Below are 23,146 nucleotides of genomic sequence, written 5' to 3' on the forward strand. Positions count from 1 at the left end.
TGTGACTTACAGTCCTCATATTAATAGTTCCACAAATATACTAGCAACTCAAAAACACTGATTGTTTTTTCAGAATAGCTTGATGCTTTGCTGGGAGCTTGCCCCATTCATTACAATGGAACTTAAATGCCTGACTATGACCTTGAGCCACAGAAGAATTGCACTTAAGCGTGTTTTTTGGAAAATTCCCAACAAGGCACTGAGTCACATAATCCTTTTAAAGGCTGTCCAACAACCCACCAAGACAGCCCTTAACCTTATGATACTTAGTTAGTTACCCTGTTAGTAACCTACATTTCACAGTCCAGCAAAGGAGATCACGTGCTTTAAAGCTTATTTGAAGAAACTGATTTATATCAGAAGCTTCAGTCAGATGTCAGAGTTCTTTATTGCACAGGAGGTACTGTGATCACATCTAAACCTGCTATATTTGCTTTAGAAAACCTGTTAAGACTACCTGAAGATTTGCTACTTTGACTTACTGTGTAAGACACGGTAAGTCAATGTAAACTTTGCCCTCATGTCTAAGAAGTTGAATATATTACATATTGCAGCAGAATTCTCTCTCTGCTCACTCAAGCACAGTTTAATTTCTTAAGCACTCAGCCTCAGAAGCTGAGATTTATACTCTGAAGAGTACATTGGAAATACCACACTGAAATGTAAAATACCAGTCTGATTCTGGCTCTGAGTGTTAAGCATTGTCAGAACGCTCAATTCTGCATAAAAGATCCAGATATTTAAGATTTAATTTGGAGCATGTAAGGTTAGGTTAAGACAAGCTGAGAAACTGGAAATATTTTACTGAAAGTGTTGCATAATTTTGTGCTTACAGCCTTATCCAAGGACTGTGACCCAGTACTCATTTCATTGGACTTGGAGGAGGCATGGGCATACACAGCATCTGCTCCAGAGAACCAGGTAACAACAGTGATTTCTTTCCAGATGTAGCAGTACTTACTGCTGGGTTGTTCTCTTATCTCAGAGTTGTTCTTCAGGCTTCAAAAACTGGCAGATGCAACTGCACCAGATCACATCATTGGGTTTTTCTGTGTGTAGATTATGGCAGAAGCCATACCTTTTTCAAGGGAAAATAGTTTTTGACAGAAGTACAGGGCTCTAGGAGCTTTAGTGACTGCTCAGTCCAGCACTGAGCATGGTCAGTTTTGACAGATTCCCACTCCTGCCTGCCTATTAAAAATGAGACAGTGAGCAGCCTTACAGAACCATAGAATCATTTAGGATGGAAAAAACCTTTAAGATCATCAACTCGAGCCATTAACTAGCACTGCCAAGCCCACCACTAAAGCATGTCCCTAAGTGCCACATCTACATGTCTTGTAAACACCTCCAGGATGGTGACTTAATCACCTCCCTGGGCAGCCTGTTCCAATGCTTGGCAACCCTTTCAGTGAAGAAATTTTTCCTAACATCCAATCTAACCCACTCCACCTGGCACAACGTGAGGCCATTTCCTTTTGTCCTATTCCTTGTTACTTGGGAGAAGAGACCAACATGTACCTCACTACAACCTCCTTTCAGGTAGTTGTAGAGAACCATAAGGTCTCCCCTGAGCCTCCTCTTCTCCAGGCTAAACCGCCCCAGATCCCTCAGCCGCTCCTCAATCGACGCGTGCTCCAGACCCTTCACCAGCATCATTGCTCTTCTTTGGACATGCTCCAGCACCTCAGTGTCTTTTTTTGTCATGAAAGCCGTGTGTCCTGCAAAGCAAGTCCTTCACAGTGAATTACATTCTTGGATATATTTGGATCTCACACATTTCTGTTAGCTTTCTTTTTCCAGCACAAATTTAAAACTTATTTTCCTACACAGATAAGAGATGGTGACATGCTGCTTTATCACAGATTTTGACTTCTTTATTTTGTTTGTTATTACTTCCCTATTTAAGAAAACAATAAGACAACCTGATTCTGTCACAATCAGACACACAATCTGGTACCATACAGTGAACTGGCACAGAAGACATTAAAAGAATTTGGCCAGCAAGAAGCTGTGAAGAAAAAGAACAACATGAAAACATTTTGCAAAGGGCCTTTAAGGAGAACTAGCACAATACAGAGAGAAGGGATAGCGTAAGGAGGAATAAAATGAGGCAGAGTGGGAATGTTGTGTGACAGGAACTGGGGCACCTGGAGTACTGATCTGAAAAACAGCCGGAACAGTCTCACAAGAAAACAGTGTACATGGACGTGGTGGGGCAGGGGGCCAGGAATGGCCAGTATCTGCAATGGAAGAACAAATTAAAAAGCAAACATCATCAAACAAAAAACAAGGACATAATTCAGATAAGAATTGCATTAAAAAAAAAATCACTGACACTGATGCACAAAACACATCAGTATGGTGTTCCTTAAAATTGTGTCCTGCCTTCTTAATGTAATTACTTTTGAGTCCTGTAAATGAAGGGATCATCCACCATTTCCTTTGAGATCCCAGCTTTGTGATTCAGCCCCATCACAATTTCCTTGAAGGAAGCTGATAATATACCTGAAGATACACAAGCCTTACGCAGCAACTCCTGACTTGCACAAAACACACACAGCTTCCCTGCACCTGTTTCTGCTGCTGCCACACCAGGAATACTGGCATTCTGCCTCACAAGCAGGGTTGGCCCTAGAGATGCAGACTTGCCACTTGGAAAGTGAGACTATTCCCTTTTTCCAAGGAAGGAAAAAAAAAAAAAGCGGGGGGGGGGCGCGGAGAGAGGAATCATTCCTTCCATACATCAATTGCTTTCTGTGACTCCATTAGAGTTTGAGTCATTTTGCACTGACTTGTTCATGGTAAGGAAGGAGAATATGCTCACTAAAAATGTAAACAAAATAATTGAAAAGCAAAATAAGAGCACCAAATTATGAACTCTAATACAGGGTGGATTAGTGTGTGCACTTGAAAAGTCTGTGTATATTTGACTCCGTAGGCCTGGTTTTCTTCAAGGATACGGAGTAGTTAAGTGGTGTTGAAATATGTAATAAACTTTCACTTCCAGGGCCTTAGACTTCTACTTGATTTGAACAGTGGTTTTGCCTGAATAAAGATCTCCATACTGAAGCTTGGAACTGTGAGTTTTATACCGACACACCAAACTGAGGTTCAGGAGATCTGGTTTGTTTCCTTGTGCTACCACAGATACTCATGTGCTGTTGTGCAAGCTGCCTACCCATCATCCAGCAACCTTCTCCCTCTGTGCCCCGAGACCCTCTGGTTTCAGCTGTGCCTCCCACTACCTCGCTGCCCAGCCAGCTGCCCCCGAAATACAGGTCTCCCTCAGCTAAGCCAGTTAGTTAGTCACACAGCTCGGAATACAGTGCCAGCAGAAGTGAAACAAACATAGCGCTAATGACTGTAACTTGCCTACTGTGAATTACATACACTTCAAAAAGCATACAAACTATACCAAGTTACACAACACTGCCTTTCCTCCTTGGTTATATCATATAAATGTACATTAGGAATTGAACTGCTAAAAACCAAACTGAAACTGTGTTCTACCTTTGGTACAGATAATTTGCTGTGAAGACGCAGTTTGAAAGTACTTTCTTAATTCAGCTTTCCTCTTCTTAGCACTACTGAGCTTACAAAGTCAACCACACTTTCTTGCCAAAATATAGTTTTGCTTAACAAAAAGCTCCCTTGATTCTCCCCGGTAATGAATTCCATCTAAAGCAATGTCTTTTAATATTAGACATGCCAGAATTTGCCAGCAAAACAGAGAAATCAGCATGGGTTTGTATAACCATTGTATTTTCCGTAAGGCAGCCGCGTTAAATCACAACCACATTACAACGTAAAATATTCCACATGTTCTTCAGCAACCTTCTGGAGCGAGAACTTTGTATTTTTTGTAATTAAATACTCTGTTTCTCAGAAGCATTGTAAGAGCTGGGTTTTAATTACAATACACATAGTGTATCAGTACTCTTTTCTTAATTGACAAAGTACATTGTAATTTTAATTATTTTTTTTTAATGCAGATTTTCAAGTATGTGCTTTTGGAAAATGTTCTCAGAAGAAACTTCAGTCCCTTTTCTACAACAAATTATGGAGACTAGTACAAATCATTTGAAAGTATCATTCACCTCATGTTTATACCCACTAAAAGCCAACACTGCAATGTGTCACTCCAGAAGCCTTGACCTGAGTAATCCAATAGAAAAAAAAATACTAATGAAAGCAATTCATACTTTGCCCTTCAGACTGTAATTAAGATTTAGAAAATATGCCTAATGATAGCCCTATCCTCTCTTTAGTGCTTAGGGGAACAGAATTCAGTAGGACCAGGGACAGTGTGATCGCTCGTTTTTCTTTGTTCTCAGGGTAGCACCTAAAAATGTTAGCACATAATTTAGTGCCAGCGCTCAGCAGAGGCTTTGTTATTTTTTCTGAGACAAATGCCAGGTAGCACAAGCAGGTTTAGTGTTTCTTGACGTAAGCCCCCATGCTGAATCAAACTAAGACCACCTATATGTTTCACAAAGACAACCACTGGGGTGGTAATGAATGTCACCCAGGAGATACCTCAAGTACAGCTCTGGCTGGCATACATGTAAAATCATGTTACTACCAACTTCCTGAACTTCTCATAGTTTGTGTTACATTTCACAGTTTCAGAATACATTCATTTTTTTTAAGCACAGATCATCATGATGTTCTTCGCTGTTAAGCATACACAGTCATTTTATGGATTTAGATCACTTCCTTATGTTCAATTTTGAATTTGTTTGAACAATTTTAGAACCTTTAAAAGGTATTTTTGAGGTTTCTTCTTGTCTTTTAAAGTTTGATCTTACCATTACTGCTCCAATTACATGTTTGCTATTTGCAAAGAAAACACAGTGTTAGCTCATAATAGGATGTTTAGTCATCAAATTATTCCAAGAAGTAATACAGGGAATTATTTATCAGTCAGCCACCGCAGAAATATATCCATGCCTGAAAAAAAAAAAAAAAAAAAAAAAAGAGAAAGTAATTTAGAGTTTATATACAAGATTTCACTACATTGTTTATGTTTTCTTTATCATTGTCTTTCATTTTTAATCTTAAGAAAAATTGATACTGCCCCTAACCAGACAAATAATAACACACCTAGTGTCCACTCAAATGTGTAATACCTGGCTCTTACAGTTAACCTTTTTGCAGGTGTTCTGAGATTTAGTCAATATTGAAAAATACTGTCATGCTGTGGATTAAGTGTTTGCAGTTTTCCATCTTAATATAGGTTATTTTTTCCATTCCAATAAATTAATCCCCCTGCATATGCTTAATCCCTTTTCCTGGCTTTAGATAAACTCTGCCAAGAAGGGACTCTCACAGATACTCCAAAAGCCTTTTCTTATTTATTTCCCCTGGAAAAACATTATGCTTTGGCAAAAAACCCACTCTTTCTGAGGACAACCTTAGAAAGCATCATACGAAGATTGTCAGCCTGCTGGGATAAGCAAGCAATGGTGAGACACTTAATCCAGGTTAGGCATAGTGCACTTATTTAAATCCCATAAATATGCAGAATTTACCTGATATTTAGGCTGGTGTTTTTTCAGACATGTTTGACTAGCTGTAGTTTTGGTTTCCATTTACAGGCATCATGACAGGACAGAGTTACGTACCAAAACATAGCAGTATTGTCGAAACAGCATAGTACACACCACCCATGGAAACGAGAGGTAAGCCATCTGAATAAGCAAAAATACAATTTTCAATATATCATCCTCAGAGAATTATTGTTGTTACCTGTGTAGAAACAAGTGTAAAACACTTAATCGGTTTCCTTGATGCTGCAAGAACAGAGACCTTCACATATTTTTTACCAAAACAGTCAAACAGATTTAGTTTGTCCTAGAACAAGGCTGACGAGAAAAGATAAATACTTGGGTACATGTACTACAGCTTCTGTTTGGCACCATGGCACAGAGGCAGATGTAAGCCGATTCATGCTGACTTCAGATGCATTGGCTTTCCTCAAAGAAAATTGAACAATTTGACAAAATTAGCATGTCTGATAAAAATATCAATGCTGTGGAAAGTCCAAAATCTCAGGAAAAAAAAACCCAAAACATTTTGGTTGAAAATTCCTAATGAGTTCCAGGCATAAATGACAATCTCATATGAAGGTTAATGTGAGGTCCATTGCCAGGCATAGTCCGTTTCCTCACAGGCTTCCTTGCACACTACGAGCATAACCCAGCATCATTTATTTATGTGGATTATGCTGGTTTTCTCTCATTTCACTCTATACTTTGAAGCCAGTCATCTTCTGATCTTTTAAATCAGCAGCAGACAATATGTAAACCAGCAGCAAGAAAGTATTAGACTTTGCTTAGGCAGATTTATTTATGACCAACACAACGGCCTGAGCATTTACCTGTAAGAAAGCAGCAATGGGTTGTGAGTCTGGCCAAACCTACCCAGAGTGCCGTCAGGAGCGACTTTGCTCTGCCTTTGGTATAGCTATACTTTAGATAGGGTGGGTTTTTTGTGGAAGATGTGTAGCGACTATTATCAACCACCAATGACTACCGAGGCATCGTGTTTCAGATGAACAGGAGTATTTCTGCAAAAGAACATGGGGTTATGTGACATTGTTGAGGAGCTTGTTTCTTGAAACAATACCGATTCTTTGCTCATTTGGAACATAGAGATGGAGCCTCAGATGTGTAACGCAATCAGAACTATCATAAACCTGAGTGACAGCTGAATAATTTTGTGTCTCACCCAAAGCATCTAAAGTCAGCTCCTGTTTGCCATGCACAGATAGAATTTTGTGGCTGCATCGCAAACAGCCACGTTAATGCAATTACTTATGTGCTGCATGTTCAACTAACTGTTCTCTGAGGGATTAACGCTGACAAGAACCAGAGACAAGGAGTGCCAAGTTCATTTGGATGGTAGTGGGAAAAATTCAGGTGCTGGACAAAAATCGGCAATGCTAGTACATGCAGAGTTGTTGGTAGATAATAGTGTTTAAGAGGCAGAGAGGGGAGTGAAAAGCTACAGGGCTTCTCCTGGCACTGTTTGGAAGATGCATTTAGAATCACAGAACGGTTTGTGTCGGCAGGGCCCTTAAAGCCCACCTAGCTCCAGACCCCTGCCCCGGGCAGGGCCACCTCCCCCCAGCCCAGGTTGCCCAGAGCCCCGTCCAGCCTGGCCCTGAGCCCTGCCAGGGTTTTCTTCCAAAGCTCTGAAATTTTAACTTTGTGCATGCAGTGATGTACCAGAATTTCCTGTGGCTTAGAGGGTTCGTGTCTCATTTCTAATCCTGACTGCATAAGGATGTAATTAGCATTAATTAAAGCATCTCTGAAAATACACCTGTAAAGTTTAGCAGTTCAAGAGCTATTAGAGAGCCCAGGTAACCACGTGTTAAAGCATCTACTAACCCTCCCTAACGCAAACGTTCAGTAGCAATGTGCCATCAGTCAAATTTATCACAGTTACAAACACCCCATAGCAAAACATAAGGAGCTGAAGTACCGGTGGGCTTGATGGAGAAAGGAAGGGAAAAACCGCTCCCCCCAAGGTGCGCTTGTCGGCAGGGCGTCCTCCGCCAGGTTTGCGGAGGGGCCGCAACTGCCCCCGACGGCAAGGGCCGCTGTTCGGTGGGTGCGGGGCTGCCTGTACCGCCGGCCGCGGCCTCACCGCACGGCCCGGCCGTGCCCGGTGCGGGGGGCGCGGGGCGAGACCGGCCGTGCCGGGGGTCGCCCGTGCCGGCAGCCCCCTCGAGGGCGGCCCTGCCGGCCGCGGGGGGCACGGGCGGGCTGGCAGCCCCTCGGGAGCCCCCGGCCCGCGTCCCCACACCCCCCCCCCCCCCGGGCGCGGCGGCGCCTCCCGGGAGGAGGAGCCGGCGGCGGGTCTCCCCCCGCCCGGCCCGGCGCTGCCCCGAGGTAGCGGCCCGACCGAGCACTGCGGCCGGGCGGGAGCCGCCGCTGCGGAGGTGGCGCAGGTAGGGGGGGCCGGGGGCGGGACGGTGGGGGCGGCCGGCGGCCCGGCCTGGGAGAAGGGGCGCAGGGCCGCTCTCCGTCCCGTGCCGGTGCCGCCGCACGGCGGCTCTGCCCGCGGGCTTTGAAATTCGTTAATTTTGCATGGAATAATTACTGGCAAGAAAGGAGCTGACGTGTTCCTCTCGGAGGATAAATTGCTAGCAGATTTATAGACACGCCGCATAGCCGGGGTCGTGATGCCACGACAGCCAAATGCGCCAGTTCCCACGTTGGCTTCCCTCGGAGATCACACTACCTGTAAGCAGCAGCTCATGGGGCGCATGGCACTCGGACGAGGAAGCTGCGAGGCTGGTTCTTTAAAATGGCAAACATTCTGGATGTTGCACAGGGCTGAGTACTGAGAGGGAAGCCAAGAGTTTGGGGTCTGTTTTGTGGGTTGGTTTTTTTTCCAAGTTACAAAATTCTTGTTCTTACTGCTCTTGTTGAGCAACTCAGCACAGATGCCACTGTAAACGCTTGTGTGTTCGGTTTTCCTTGTAGGACTCCGTTCGCTTTTGCTGCAAAGGATGGTTGCGTAGCATTTTCCTGCAGGATGAAGGCAGCAGGCAGAGGCACACCGTGGTGGCTGGGGACCCTCCTCGCTGTCTGCCTGGCTGCCCTCCCCAGCAGCAGTGCCTGTCCCAGGCTCTGTGCCTGCTATGTCCCCACCGAGGCGCACTGCACGTTCCGGTACTTCACAGCCGTCCCACCGCACATCCCTCCAAACGTCGAGCGCATCAACCTGGGGTACGTTTAACATCAAGATTTTAAATATTCTGACCAGTTACCTTTCAATACTTTGCAAAGCAGTAATTAAGAGCTTCTGGATTTAGGGCTAAAAATTACCCAAAGCAATAAATAAATCACAAGAGCTTAATGTTCTGCAGCACTCAGGATCGGTTGCAATCACAGCTAGCAAAGACCACCAACACTAAGTGGAAATTTTGGGGATATATCACAGAGCACGTAAGAACTTCATAATGTTGTGAACTTAAATGAATTATTTTATATTATCCCAACATTTTGCATCTGTAACATGGAACTCAGAAGGAATCTGAAATAGGGAGAATTTTTTCTGGGAAAAGATAGTTCAGAGCTCATTGGGCTAGAAAATTAGTATGTGCGTTAAAGTCTTCAGAGACTTTGCTGTGGCGTTAGAATGACATACAATGCTGGTATCTATGCTGGTATCTATGTATTTTATGCATTTATGTTCATACGAAATAGCCCTTGTCTGAATATCTCAGGCTCCAAAATGGTTGTTCTGTGAGCGGTTAAAAGGAACAAGGAGCAGATTATACCCAGGCTCACCTGGCTGGTTAACATAGTTTCCAGCAAGTGTCCTGTCACATAATCAAATGAGACCAGTCAGCAATATCTGACTCATATGTGTATTGCTTTTGATATGCGTAACTTTTGCATCATCCATATGTGTATGCAGAAAAATCTAAAAGGAAGTTTTCATTGGAGTCTTCCCCTTATCTGCCTTTTGATTCCAGGCAGCATATCCAGATCCCAGCTCCTGACTCCTGTCTGCCCTTTCCTTCTGTTGATTTTGTCAGTGTTGTCCAGAAGTGCTGTATATGAAGTCTTACAATTCAGTATCAGTACTTTTAGAGGACTGTGGGTTAACTTGAGGTGTAGGGCATGTGCTTGAAATACATTAATTACTACTATGAAAAGGCTGTCTATCTGACTGGTGAATTAATCCAACTTATTTGTCACCACGGGGCACGGAAGGTGTGACTGTAGCATGAGAAGAGTCCCTGCGTTAGCTAATCAGGTCATGCAAGTGTGGTAGTAGTTATGAAGTCAAAGGCATTGCTGCATAGGTACTCAGCAATTGCAAGGCTTACACAACACCTAATTCTGGGGTAGCGCAGCATCACTACTGTCCCTAGTCACACTGGCTGGACTTAGATGTGACCAATAGTCAAACCTCTTCTAGCAGAGTAGCTCACACTTAAAGGGTGTTCTGTTTCATTTTTGGTTTCCCTGTTGAAATCCAGCCTTGACTGTCCACGCTGTATGCATGTACGTGGAAATCTGTGGAGGCTGAGGCTCTGTCTGAGCTAATTAACTAGCAGTGTGCACCACTGAACCTCTGTGGAGTGGAAATAAAACTCAAGACGTACAACTGAGATGGGCAGACAGCACAGTCCAGCCAAGGGCCAGGGTGGGATGGCAAGGCACTCTGCAGAACCCACCTGCGCCATGGCCTAGGCACCAGCCATTGCCATTCAGGGCCCAGGAGAGAGGTCACACCCCAGCACCCCTGGTTCTACCTGATTGATACTGCAGCACTGGGAAAGCCCTCAACCGAAAGAAGGCGGCTTCAACCGTATCACCAAGCTCTGCCGGCACAAGAGCTCCTCGCTCTTCCTCAAAGCTGAGCATTCTTGCCTGCACAGTTTTGCAGTTGTTTTCCCCATCCACTGTGAATATAGTCTCAAAAAGCTGCCCTGGAAAAGTTACCAAATTTTGTGCTAAAGTGAAGGAATGACTTAAAATTTCATTGTGGCAACCAGAAGTGCTACCTACCTTTATATATTTCCACAGAGTTATTCTTTTATTTTGGTTTTGCTTGTTTGTTTTAAAACTTGTGAAGTCCCCCGACTTAAACCCAGGTCCTCTGTTACAGTTACAACAGCTTGCTTAAACTGACAGAAACTGACTTCTCTGGCCTGGAGAAACTGGAGTTACTGATGCTGCATAGCAACGAGATAAATACAATCCCTGAAAAGGTGTTCAGGGATCTATATTCATTACAGGTAAGAAGTAAGTGACCTAATCTTAGTTTTTGTTACAACTTTTAAACTACCTGCAGTAATACTAATAAATGGAAGCAGACCAGTGGTCCGTAGCATTTTGGTTTCATGTTTCTTATTGTATCCACATGACAGACAACAGCCTTCAGGATCCAGTATCCTAACGGGAAATGTCTTTCCTTCCCAGGTGGGCATTCATTCAGGTACAGTTTAAAGAGTCTGACAAACATACTGGTAGACATCCTGTGAGGAATATCTTAATGGGCAACTGCAGCTGAAACTCTCTTTCAATGAGGGAGAAAGATTGCAGAATTCCAAATGTTGCATCAAGTTATTTCCTGTGGTGGGAAATTTGTCTTTAGTTGATTTGTTAGTCAGTATTTTTCTTTTTTTTTGAGGATTGTTTTCCATTCAGATTTCCCTTTCCCTTCAGTACAGTACAGTCCTTTTCCTATCTTCATTAAAAAAGGCTCCTACTGAACAGAAACTGAACATAGTACATATAAAAATTTAATGCTTTAAAAAAAAGACATTTCCTTGGTTTTATAATTTTATATATGTATTTTTTGACTTTTAAAAAATGTAGTACTTGACATCCGCTTTGTTCTTTAACTGAAATATTACCTATATTGTAAAAATTAGTAAATGTACGGTGCCATAGAGGGATTCTGGAGCTATCTCAGTTATCTCACTGTGCCATGTAGGCATTCATGGCAAGTACTTACCTGATTATTTCGGAACAACCATTCCCAACTAATTCGTGTACAGGTAACACTTATTCTCCTGTTAAATTTCCATCTAGAGCTGTTATTAACTGCTGTTAAAATTTAATTAAATTAAATTAATTAAATTAAAAAAAAAAACAAAACAACTGCTGTTGTAGCTGTGATAAACTAAGAACATGAGAGGCCTGAATTGTTCAGACAGAAAACACAGTACGGGCTCAGTTGCTGGTTTTAGAGGATCAGGGGCAGGGGTGAGAGGGAAAGTCAGAAGCCAGGTGAGCTTTGGAGCATACAGACCTTCAGGTTTCAATAACTCTCATGAAGGGTTGTTCTGTGCCTGAAAGCTTGCTCAGTAACTCTTTGCAACTGACTTAATAAAACAAGCTTCATGGGAGTCATATAAGCTTTTCATCCCTTATTGGCAAGCAAGATGGCAACACAATTATAGAGAGTTTTAATGGAATTGTATTTGGCAAATAAACTTGCGTGTTATTGTGATTTTGTACTTTTCCTCATTAATTTTCAAAATACAGAATTCTTGACTGTAACGGTATAATTCCAACAGGAAAAGTAACAACAAAAAGGATGTCTTGGGTACCATATTGAGTACTTCAGCAATACAGCAGGTTTGTTCATCTCATAGCTACGAATTTCACTTTTAACCTGTCAGCAACAAAATGACACCTGAGACTTGGGGTTTGGCAAGTGCACATCTCACATAACATAAATCCTGAAACTGGAAACGCACTTGTCAGTCCTGTTGGTTAAACATCAAACACAATAGGCTGTTGCATGCATTTTTATACTCATAACACTGGCTGGAACAAAAGCCACTACCACAGTTTGTGGTCAAATTCTGCTTACCCTTTTTGTAAGTGTGGTTTCATTGGGATTTTTTGGAATGAGAAATAAGCATTGCTTTATTTTGTGTTTTTTAAACACTGCATTTTGTAAATGTGACTGTAGAAGTGTCACCCTGATGGACTGTTGTGTTGAAACAAGAAAGCATCCTTGTAGTCCTGCAACTAACATCACATTTAAAAATAATTCCTCCAAGTTTTTTTCCAATCACTTGCACTACTGGTCTGGTGAAGCACTTTCACTTCACAGAGGTAACCATCAATCAAAATTTGTTAGGAGTCTCATAACGATATAACATGGGCTAATATTATACATCTGTTACTTTTTCATCAACAGGTTTTAAAAATGAGTTATAACAAGGTCAGAGTACTTCAGCAAGATGTTTTCTATGGTCTAAAGAGCTTGGTGCGGTTGCATATGGACCACAATAAAATTGAATTTGTAAATCCCAACGTTTTCTACGGACTCACATCACTGAGGCTGGTCCACTTGGAAGGCAATTTACTCAAGCAGCTTCATCCAGATACTTTTGTCACCTTGCACTATAGCCAAATATTTAAAATATCCTTCATGAAGCATGTATATTTGTCTGACAATGTGCTGGCATCGCTACCAGAAGAAATGTTTTCCTACATGTCTGAGCTAGAGAGTGTTTACCTTCATGGAAACCCATGGTCCTGTGATTGCAATCTACAGTGGTTTGCAGAATGGGCAAAAGAGAGGCCAGGTGAGCTGAAGGCCTTGTTTATGCTTTTTAATCATGTTATAGCATCTTATTCTTTCTCATAAAGGTAATTGTGCTTTATTCATCCATTTATTCTCCCAGAAAAGGCTGGAAGACAGGATTTTTGTAGGTGCATGTGATCAGGATAAACAGATTAATACCACTCAGTTTCCCAGATTAAATGAATCTAGTGGCCTTAACCCATTCCCAAGTGCAACTTTCCTTAATGGAAGGTTTTCCTCGGTCTGTCCAAAGATTCTGTGCACCAGGAGAATCCACAGGGAATTAAGAAAGCTCATTTTTATGTAATTGGCAAGAGTGAAGGCCACGTTGTACTTGATTCTTCAAAAAAGAAATAAGGAGCAGGACTCAATGACTTTTTTCTGTTGCTGCCCTGAGTGGAGGTTGGACACAGTAGTGTAGTGTTACTCCCTAAACTGCTAGAGCTTGTCTCTCTCAGAAAAAAGCTACAGCCACGTACTGCAACAGAGCCCCCCCTGCATGGTGTAAAAGCACAGGGACCAAAGGGCACTGTACTGAGCTGCAACAGCAACAGCCCTTATGAATTTTCTCTGATCCAACTGCTTAGGTTTTCGCAAGTTACTGTAGGTTTTCACAGGTTGCTTTAAGATAAACTTTTTAAATATTTTAATATTCAAAGTAACGACTTGCTGGTAGCTAAGTCTTTTTCTTCTTTTTTCTTTTTTTTTTTAATAAAAATTGTATCACAAAAGCTTACTGCATTTCTCTTCTCTTCAGATCTTATAAAGTGCAAAAAAGACAGAAGCTCCGGTGCTCAGCAATGCCCAGTTTGTGCTAGTCCCAAAAATCAAAAAGGGAAAAGCTTAGCGGATGTTCCTGCTGCATCTTTAAGCTGTGCTAAACCAGCCATACATGACTCCCTGAAATTTAAAAACCTTACAGTGCCAGATGATGGGGATTTCAGTTCCGTATCTCCCAGGGACTTCTTAGCTCCTATAGGATCCATGGTTTTGAACATGACTGACCAAGCCGGAAATCGAGGTAACCTGGTTTGCGATATCCAGAAACCTAAAGAAATGTCTCCAATCTCATTTGACAAAGATGGCGACAGTACAGCACTCAAAACATCATTCTCAGCATTTCTTGTGTGTGGCATTGATTATGAACACATTCAGCAGCTATGGAGCATACTGGCACTGTACAGTAATTCTCCCTTAAAACTGGAAAGGAATGTCCTAGTGACTAACGTGCCTTTTATTAGTTACAAATATAAACAAATCTACTCTGAAAAAGATGAACTTTTTACTAATATAGAGACTGAACTGAGAGCTGAACCATCCTGGTTAATGCAAAGCAAAGTGGCATTACAGCTAGACAGGACAGCAACCACACTTAACACATTGCACATCCAATACTTTACGGATGCTCAGATTATTTTGCCTGCTGCTGACAAAAAAGAGGTGAGAAATAACTGGACCATCATCTCCAGGGACAACAAAACACAAACAGAGCACACTGTTTTAGTTGGGGGGACCGTAGAACTAGAGTGCCAAGCAATTGGAGAACCAGCTCCTGCAATCGAGTGGATATTGGCTGATGGGAGCAAAGTTAGAGCTCCTTATATCAGCGAGGATGGAAGAATCATAGTAGTTAAAACTGGAACATTCACATTACGGACAGCTGATACTTTTGACACTGGGCTTTATCACTGCATAGGCACAAATTACAACGATGCAGATACCCTCACATTTAGGATTACTGTGGTTGATCCTCACGTGGAACACAACAGCATAAACGGAGCCCAACTTTCTACATTTGTTGGCGAAACACTCTACCTTCCCTGTACATCCACTGCTGTTCCAGATGCTGCCATTAGTTGGGTGTTACCTGAGCATGCAATTCTTCACCATTCTGTAAGAAACAAACATATTTTTGACAATGGTACCTTGAGAATACAAGGGGTAACAGAGCGAGACAGTGGCTACTTCAGATGTGTCGCAGCCAACCAGTATGGTGTTGATCTTTTAGTTTTCCAAGTGCTGGTTAGAAAAGATGAAACCACTCTAAAGAAAAAGCATGTGGCTGTGGGAGAATGGGAGGAGGGCGATGGCTCTGGCAATGCAGTGCTGGTCTCTGCTACAGCACAGAAACATCCTTTAGCTACTCTGGCTACCTTGACAGCTAATCAGGAATCTTCTGCCTCAGCAGCCAGAAATTGGGTCACACAGAGTGCACAGAAAAGGAATAGCTATGGGAAAATCACTTACAGGCACTACAGGGACAAATTAAGCAGACGGTTTAGAGGACAGAGAAGACAGTTTGTTTCCTCGGCCAGGAGAGTCGATCCACAGCGCTGGGCAGCCTTTTTGGAAAAAGCAAAGAGGAACTCAACTTTGATAGAAAAACGAGGACAAGTTGCAATGAAACCACGTATTCAAGCCCGTACATTCTCAGAAGTACCTGGGGATGAGGAGGAAACATCGGGTGATCTCCCAGCTCCAGAAGAAGAATTCATGATGCCAGTAACAGAGACAGCCACTGTATCTATGCCAGGGAGAGCAACAGAAAGCATGGTAACCGCAGAACCTGAGATGACCGCGACCAAAACTCCTGCTGGGAAAGCCTCTCTCCTGCTTGCTGAGGTAGTAACTCCCTTACCCTCTCCTTTTTCACAGTCTGTGTCATCTGACAGCAGGCAGCCACAAACATACCTAAAACCTACAATTACAAACTCATGGGAAGGATCCGATTTAAGTCAGATACCAGCAAATGGTATAAAACAATCAAATGGAGCAAGCAGAACATCTACAGTCTTCCCTGCTGGGCAAAGGTTTGTATATTCTGGGGAAGGTAATAACCAGCATTTAACATCTGTACCTACAACACCCATGACAGATGTTACAGGCACCAGCAAGTCTGTAACTTCCCAAAATGCAGAGGACAGGTTACGTGCTTTTACTGAGTCTATTGATAAGAGTTCAACCAAAACAGACCAAGTATTTGTAGTGACAGTCAGCGAACCGAGTCTTGAATTTGGTCACATTTATTTTCAGAGTACTCAGAAACGAGTAACTCCTAAGCCACCACTGGCCTCAACTATCATGACTCACCCACAAATTCAGATTTTCCAAGATGTTACAACTCACGTGCCCCAGGCCCAGCAGCAATTTGGAAAACAAAGGAAAATTTCTGGTAGGAGACGAATTGTTAGGCCAGGACGTATTCCAAGTATGAAAGAACAAAGGTACAGTTTTGGGAGGCCAGGGTCTGTCAGAGGAAGTACAGCTGTGGCTGCAGATGTTCAACTGAATATGAAATATGTATCACATTTTTCAGCCTTAAATAATTCAAGCAGCTCCATCAGCCCATTTAGCCCAGAAGCACCTCCGTCCTCTCCCTTGACCATGAATATGCCATTGGAGTATCCAGCAGGTGCTCGTCAAAACACAGCATTTCCCAGTGAACAGGAAAATGAACCTAGTGCAACGCAAAAAGCTACCACAGCAGTCATGCCTTTTATTACAAAGCGCATGCAAGGTACTCCTCAATGGAAACTGGAGAGCAGTGCTCAATTTCAGGCAAATACCGATCAAGTCCAATCTTTTAGCATCAGACCACCACCAACAGCAATCCGCACAGCTCACGTCGCTACAGAAATTACACGTACTATAAGCAGTAAGATACTGTCTACCCTTGAATCAGTCTCATCCAGCATTAAGCCTAGAACCTCACCAAAAAATTCCCAAGGAGGAAAAATTACTTGGGAATGTCTCTTTGGAAATGGTGCACAAAAAGAGGTTCTGAAGGAGCTACCAGAGCAACAGCCAGATACGTGTCCATCGACGGGGGTATCAACCATGCTTCCTAAAACTGCAGCAGTATTATCCACATCTAAGATGTCTCCTTTGCACTTTTTGCCTATTTCAACAGGTGGGAATCACAGCAGCAGTTTCTCATCTTTAAGCAAACCCATCCATTATGGCAATGGTAAGTCAGAAGAACATCTTCCCACTGCAAAACTGCGTTCTTCCTCTAATCCTGCAACGACTGCAACCAAAGAAATGGATATAACAGGTTTGCAGCCAACAGTTACACCTATTATTACTCCTCAACCTGACACCAAAATCACCAAAAGTAAAAAATCCAGAGTGGAAAGAAAGAGAGGTCAGCGGAGGAAGAGGCCTCCTAAAACCTCTGCTTCACAAAGCGTGACTGCAGGCCACGGTACTGCAGCAATTCCCTCTGTGAACACAGCCATGCCTGTCGTGGCAACAGGTAAATCATTAACTATGCCTACAAGTCTTCTGCCTGCAAAACCTCTCTCTGAGAGCATTAGCACAGTCTCAGTGACAGAAATGCCAGCTCTGCACATCCTGAACACACCGGGCGCACCTCAGGACATCCCTACAGCAGGCACGCAGGCATCAGCAACCCCTGTCACACGGAGAAGCATCCAGTCAGCCACGCTACCCCCCAACAGCCGCATTGCTCAGAGCCCTGCTGTGCCAATCCAAACCACACCACAGCTTTCAAAGCCTTTCAACGCTACAGGTGTGCAACCTGCCACAGTCTGTGCAATGCCTGGGTCAGAACCTGCTCAGCGCATCAAAGCCACCACAACGGCAGGTGAAAAATCACACCAGAAAACGGAAAATAAATTTATCCAAGAAAACCATGTAGCACAACCCGCATTCCCAGCAAGAACAGAGTCAAGTGTTCCTGCTGCCACCAGAGTCATCGCTCTTCCAAGCGCTCAGCATCCCACCCCTCTGCCAGCCCCAACAGCAGCTGTGCCACCTGCACATACTGCAAGAACCAACGCGCCTCCCTGGCGGGAGATCAAATTCTGGCAGAAGCCATCTGCTAAAGTCACGAAGAAAGGCAACACGTTAACTGTCAATACACTGACCGTACTGAAGGCATCACAGGTTGTGACTCCATATGCTCTTCTGTTGGGAAGGGACAAGGACAGGTCTGCCAAAGGCTGGTCTGAAAAGAGACAAGATCAAGAAACTGCCACCACCAATCCTATAGCCTTGGGCCCATTAAGCAGAAATAGTTTTGCAAAGCCCAGAGTAATCGGAGGAAAATTAGCTGCTTTTACCGTGCTAGCTAATTCAGATGCTTTTATTCCTTGCGAAGCTACTGGTAAACCCCCTCCAACAATACAGTGGACCAAAATACTGTCAGGTAAGCTTGATAAACCTCTCTAGGATCTACCTTCCGTTATAGTCTTGTAATTTGGCAGATGTTTTGTGTGACAAACTCAAGTACTGTTTCATTTAAGACTACTGTAAAATATCAGTGAAAAGATGAACTTGGAAACAGTGAAAAAGAAAGATATCCCAGCATGCTTGCTGGAGTGTCTTAATTACAAAACAGTTCTTTAGGGAAATAATAATAAAATAAATCAATCATCTATATTTAACCATAATTCTGGGCTTATTGTGAGAATATTTCAGTGTTTATTTATTCAATGTTACCTGCTATTTCAGAACAGTGAGACAAAGCGAAAAGAGAAATCTGTCTGTGGTAACAAACCAACCATCAAATCAAGTTAAAGCTGTGCCAAAACATTCCTGAATATGCACAACTATGCCGAAGTACTTTTGGATATGCAAAGCCCCATCTGCTTTATCCAAACTTTGTCTCTACTGAGGACTAAGTTTTGTTTCTGCTTTAAAGCTTTCTCACTGTATATGTAAAATACTACTATTTCTCCCCTTCTTACCTGTTGTCTTGGTTATTTGGGTACAGTAGACCAGGACAGGGAAATTGTTTTCAGGGACCAAAGATAAAGAAGAGATTCTGATGTGCTGCACTGTTGTCCCCTTGCTTCCCTAGGGACTGATGCTCTGGAAAGCCGAGGTGATGGCAGATGGACAGTGTTTGCCAACGGCACGCTCGCCATCACTCGGGTGGACCTGGAGGACCGTGGGCAGTACCTGTGCACTGCGGCCAACCCACATGGTGTGGCACGGCTCCTGGTCACCTTATCGGTAGTGGCCTACCCGCCCCGCTTCACTGGTGGCAGGTTGCAGCTCCTCACCGCTCACTCCGGAAAGCCCGTGGCAGTGAAGTGCAAGGCTGAGGGCAGGCCTCCTCCCACCATCTCATGGGTTCTAGCAAATAAAACGCACATCTCCAGCTCTTTCACAGGACATAACAAAGTTCACATGGAACCGGATGGCACTTTAATTATCAAGGAAGTCACTGTTTATGACAGGGGCATCTACACATGCATAGCTAAAAACCCAGCAGGCACTGACACACTGGTTGTAAAACTGCAGGTCATCGCGGCACCTCCCACCATTCTGGAAAAGAAGAGACAACTTGTCGAGGGAATGATGGGGGAAAATCTGAAACTCCCATGCACCGTGAAAGGGAATCCTCAGCCCACTGTCCACTGGGTCCTCTTCGATGGCACGGTGGTGAAACCTCTGCAGTTCATAAACGCAAAGCTGTTCCTGTTCTCCAATGGCACCCTCCACCTCAGCAACATCGCCCCATCTGACAGCGGCAATTACGAGTGCATAGCCACAAGCTCGACTGGCTCGGAAAGGAGGGTGGTGAGCCTCACGGTGGAACACAGAGATACACTTCCAAAAATAGCTACCGCTTCTCAAGAAATGACTCAGTTGAATTTTGGGGACAAGTTACTTCTGAACTGCACCGCAACTGGAGAGCCAAAGCCCAGGATCATCTGGAGGTTACCCTCCAAGGCAGTTGTTGATCAGTGGCACAGGTAAGAGTCTCTTCCCCCCACCCCACCCCCACCTCTTGGAAACTTCAAACACTGTCATCTGGCGCTCATCTAACAGCCTGCTATATCACTGAAACAATACTTTGTAAACTAAATTAACTTTTAAACATTTAACAGCAGTGAAACATCTGCGATGATGGCTTGTTATTAAATGTCTAGTAACAGACCATATTAATTGTTATAAGTGGGCGAGGTCTCACCAAAATGAATACAAGTCCTATTTGAATTAAGGAAACTGATGTTAATCACGCATTGGCTGAATTTTGTCATTTTATAGGCAGAAAAGTTATTTACAAGAGATTTTCAAAGTAGGACTGGGGAGGAAGAGGCTTCTGTACTCTCTGCTAAGTCTACCTTTGAGGGCTCCCCCCCCCTGCCCCCTCCCACAGTCACGCTTCATCTTCACTTTGGGAGAGGCAGCACCAGACCAGAGCTGGGATGAGGAGGGAGATCCAGGCCTGTGCCCTGCTGCAGGAAAGGCAGCCAGAGAGCACTCACTCAGTGCGAAGTATCGTTCTGGACAACATGCAGCAGTGCTGCCAGCTGCCCCAGCTGGGCACAAGCGTTGCGGGTTATCTGCAAGGAGAAGCATGAGGGAGAGGAGTGCAGGCTGGTGGGATGGGGGATGCAAGGTTCAACAGGCTGGCTTGTTCACAGAACAGCGTTCAGCGAGGCAGAGGTGGCATTGTGCAGCTTTGCGTGCCCACGTGGTGTCAGCAAGCACACATATCTAGGTAACGACAAAAGAGGCAACTGCATCAGGCTATAACCCATCGGGTGGGTGGGTGATGCGGACACAGTGCCTTTGGAGGGAACGCCTGTATCGTATCATGCTGTTAACACTGTCAGTCACTTCCAGTGCTCGGTATTCCCTTCCAGCATTTCGTTCCATAATTCTTTTCCTCATTCTTCCTCCGCAACAGAATGGGAAGTCGAATTCATGTCTACCCCAATGGATCCTTGGTTATTGAGGCAGTTACTGAAAAGGATGCAGGTGACTACTTGTGTGTTGCAAGAAACAAAATTGGAGATGATCTGATACTGATGAAAGTCAGCATCACAATGAAACCAGCCAAGATCGACCAGAAACAGTATTTCAAGAAGCTGGTGCCATACGGAAAAGATTTCAGAGTGGACTGCAAGGCCTCCGGGTCACCCACACCAGAAATATCCTGGAGTTTGCCAGACGGGACAGTGATCAATAATGCCATGCTGGCAGATGACAGTGGACACAGGTCTCGCAGATACGTCCTCTTTGACAACGGAACTCTGTATCTCAACAAAGTTGGAGTGACAGAAGGGGGGGATTATACCTGCTACGCTCAAAACACACTGGGAAGAGATGAGATGAAGATACACCTCATGGTCATTGTGGCAGCCCCTCAGATAAAGCACAATTACAAGACATACATTAGAGTGAAAGCTGGAGATACGGCATTACTGGACTGTGAAGCTGTGGGAGAACCCAAGGCAAAAATATTCTGGTTACTACCTTCCAGCGACATGATCTTGTCATCAACGGGCAGACACTTCCTGCACGCCAACGGTTCTCTATCCATCAGTCAGGTCAAACTGTTAGATACCGGGGAGTATATGTGCGTGGCTCGCAATCCTGGAGGGGACGATACAAAATTGTATGAAGTGGATGTTGTTGCTAAGCCACCTATCATAAATGGTTTATATGTGAACAAAACAATTATGAAAGTGACAGCAGTGAGGCATTCAAAGAAACAAATTGACTGTAGGGCAGAAGGTACACCTCCCCTGCAGATCATGTGGATCATGCCTGACAATATTTTCCTAACAGCTCCATACTATGGGAGCAGGATTGTAGTACACAAAAATGGGACGCTGGAGATTCGGAACTTAAGGCCTTCTGACACAGCAGATTTTATCTGCGTGGCACGTAATGATGCAGGAGAGAGTATGTTGGTGGTGCAGCTGGAGGTACTAGAAATGCTAAGGCGACCGACGTTTAAAAATCCATTCAATGAAAAAATAATAGCAAAACCTGGGAAAGCCACCATGTTGAATTGTTCTGTGGATGGAAACCCTCCACCTGACGTAAGCTGGATGTTGCCAAACGGCACATGGTTTTCCACTGGCATCAAGACTTCCCAGTTTCTCACAGGAAGCAATGGTACCCTCACCATCTACAACCCTGACAGAGACAAAGCAGGGAAGTACCGCTGTGCTGCCCGGAACAAAGTCGGCTACATTGAAAAGCTGATCATCTTGGAGGTTGGCCAGAAGCCCAGTATTCTCACTCGCCCAGTGGGGCCAGTGAAGGGCATCAGCGGAGAGCCGCTATCACTTCACTGCCTGTCTGATGGCAGTCCCAGACCACACACAGCGTGGACCCTGCCAGGCGGCTACATGCTGGATCGACCGCAGATCAACAAGAAATACACACTGCTGGAGAACGGCACTTTGGTGATACGAGAAGCCACCATTCACGACAGAGGAAATTACATGTGTAAGGCCCACAATAACGCCGGAGAATCCTCTGTAACTGTCCCTGTCGTTATTGTAGCCTATCCCCCAAGGATTACAAACAGACCGCCGCAGACCATACACACGATGCCTGGAGCAGCGGTTCAGCTCCACTGCAGAGCACTGGGGATACCAAAACCAGAAATTACCTGGGAATTACCTGACCACTCAGTACTCCCCACAGGTCACCAAGGCCGTGCATCTGGGAGCAAACTGCTTCACCCCCTGGGGACACTGCTCATCCAGAATCCCCAGCCCTCCGATTCCGGCGCGTACAAGTGCACAGCGAAGAACCATCTTGGCAGTGATTTAACAGTAACATACATTCATGTCACTTAAAGTAAGAAATACAACATGAATGATTGTTAACAAAGTCTACAGCTGGACCGACTCATTCTTGGCGTATGTATAATCAAAGGCAGCCGTAGGCATGGAAGTGCCTAAACACACTTAAGAGTGGTCGATCTGCAATGACTGTGGAAAAGAGAGGAAGGACTTGGGGAAAATTAGACTTAGCATCATTACCTGGCATTGGTTCTTTCAGTGATTAAACAGATTTAAATTAAAAGAAACTCAAGGCCCTTTTGCTCTGTCAGCAAACATTAAGTACCGAACAAAATTACTTTCTGGAAATGTACCTAGAAATTTCAGTGCAGGACAGACTTTCATATTAGTTTAATATTGTCCACCTTCTATGACTGTTGTGAACATGGATCACATTAAAGCAAGAGTATCTGAGAACCAAAGAGCAGATTTTATTGCGATGCAGATTACCTTCTTAATATGAACATTTAGTATGGTTTTTTTAATAAATACTCAATGGTGAAACAAGT

General features: G+C 43.9%; 1 protein-coding gene and 1 long non-coding RNA gene across 4 annotated transcripts; one reads left to right on the forward strand and one right to left on the reverse strand.

The window, feature by feature from the left end:
• Positions 1–1,852: 1,852 nt before the first annotated feature.
• LOC121096778 lies at positions 1,853–8,486 on the reverse strand. 3 transcript variants are annotated; one of them, XR_005830683.1, is made up of 4 exons: positions 8,254–8,486; positions 6,383–6,571; positions 5,535–5,751; positions 1,853–4,953 (listed from the first exon to the last, which is right to left on the reverse strand). It is a non-coding gene; the product is annotated as an uncharacterized LOC121096778 (long non-coding RNA). The 3 variants fall into 3 exon arrangements; XR_005830682.1 differs by lacking the exon at positions 8,254–8,486 and adding an exon at positions 7,492–7,672 and having other exon boundaries at positions 5,628–5,751; XR_005830681.1 differs by lacking the exon at positions 8,254–8,486 and adding an exon at positions 7,492–7,672.
• Positions 7,893–23,144, forward strand: IGSF10 (immunoglobulin superfamily member 10). Its single transcript, XM_040613253.1, has 7 exons — positions 7,893–7,960; positions 8,499–8,744; positions 10,639–10,768; positions 12,688–13,078; positions 13,835–18,247; positions 18,902–19,802; positions 20,744–23,144. The coding sequence occupies exons 2-7, from the start codon at positions 8,551–8,553 to the stop codon at positions 22,650–22,652; spliced, it is 7,938 nt and encodes a 2,645-aa protein (XP_040469187.1). The 5' UTR covers positions 7,893–7,960; positions 8,499–8,550; the 3' UTR covers positions 22,653–23,144.
• The last annotated feature ends 2 nt before the right edge of the window (positions 23,145–23,146 follow it).

Source organism: Falco naumanni, chromosome 13, assembly GCF_017639655.2.
Source record: "Falco naumanni isolate bFalNau1 chromosome 13, bFalNau1.pat, whole genome shotgun sequence".
NCBI lineage: Eukaryota > Metazoa > Chordata > Aves > Falconiformes > Falconidae > Falco > Falco naumanni.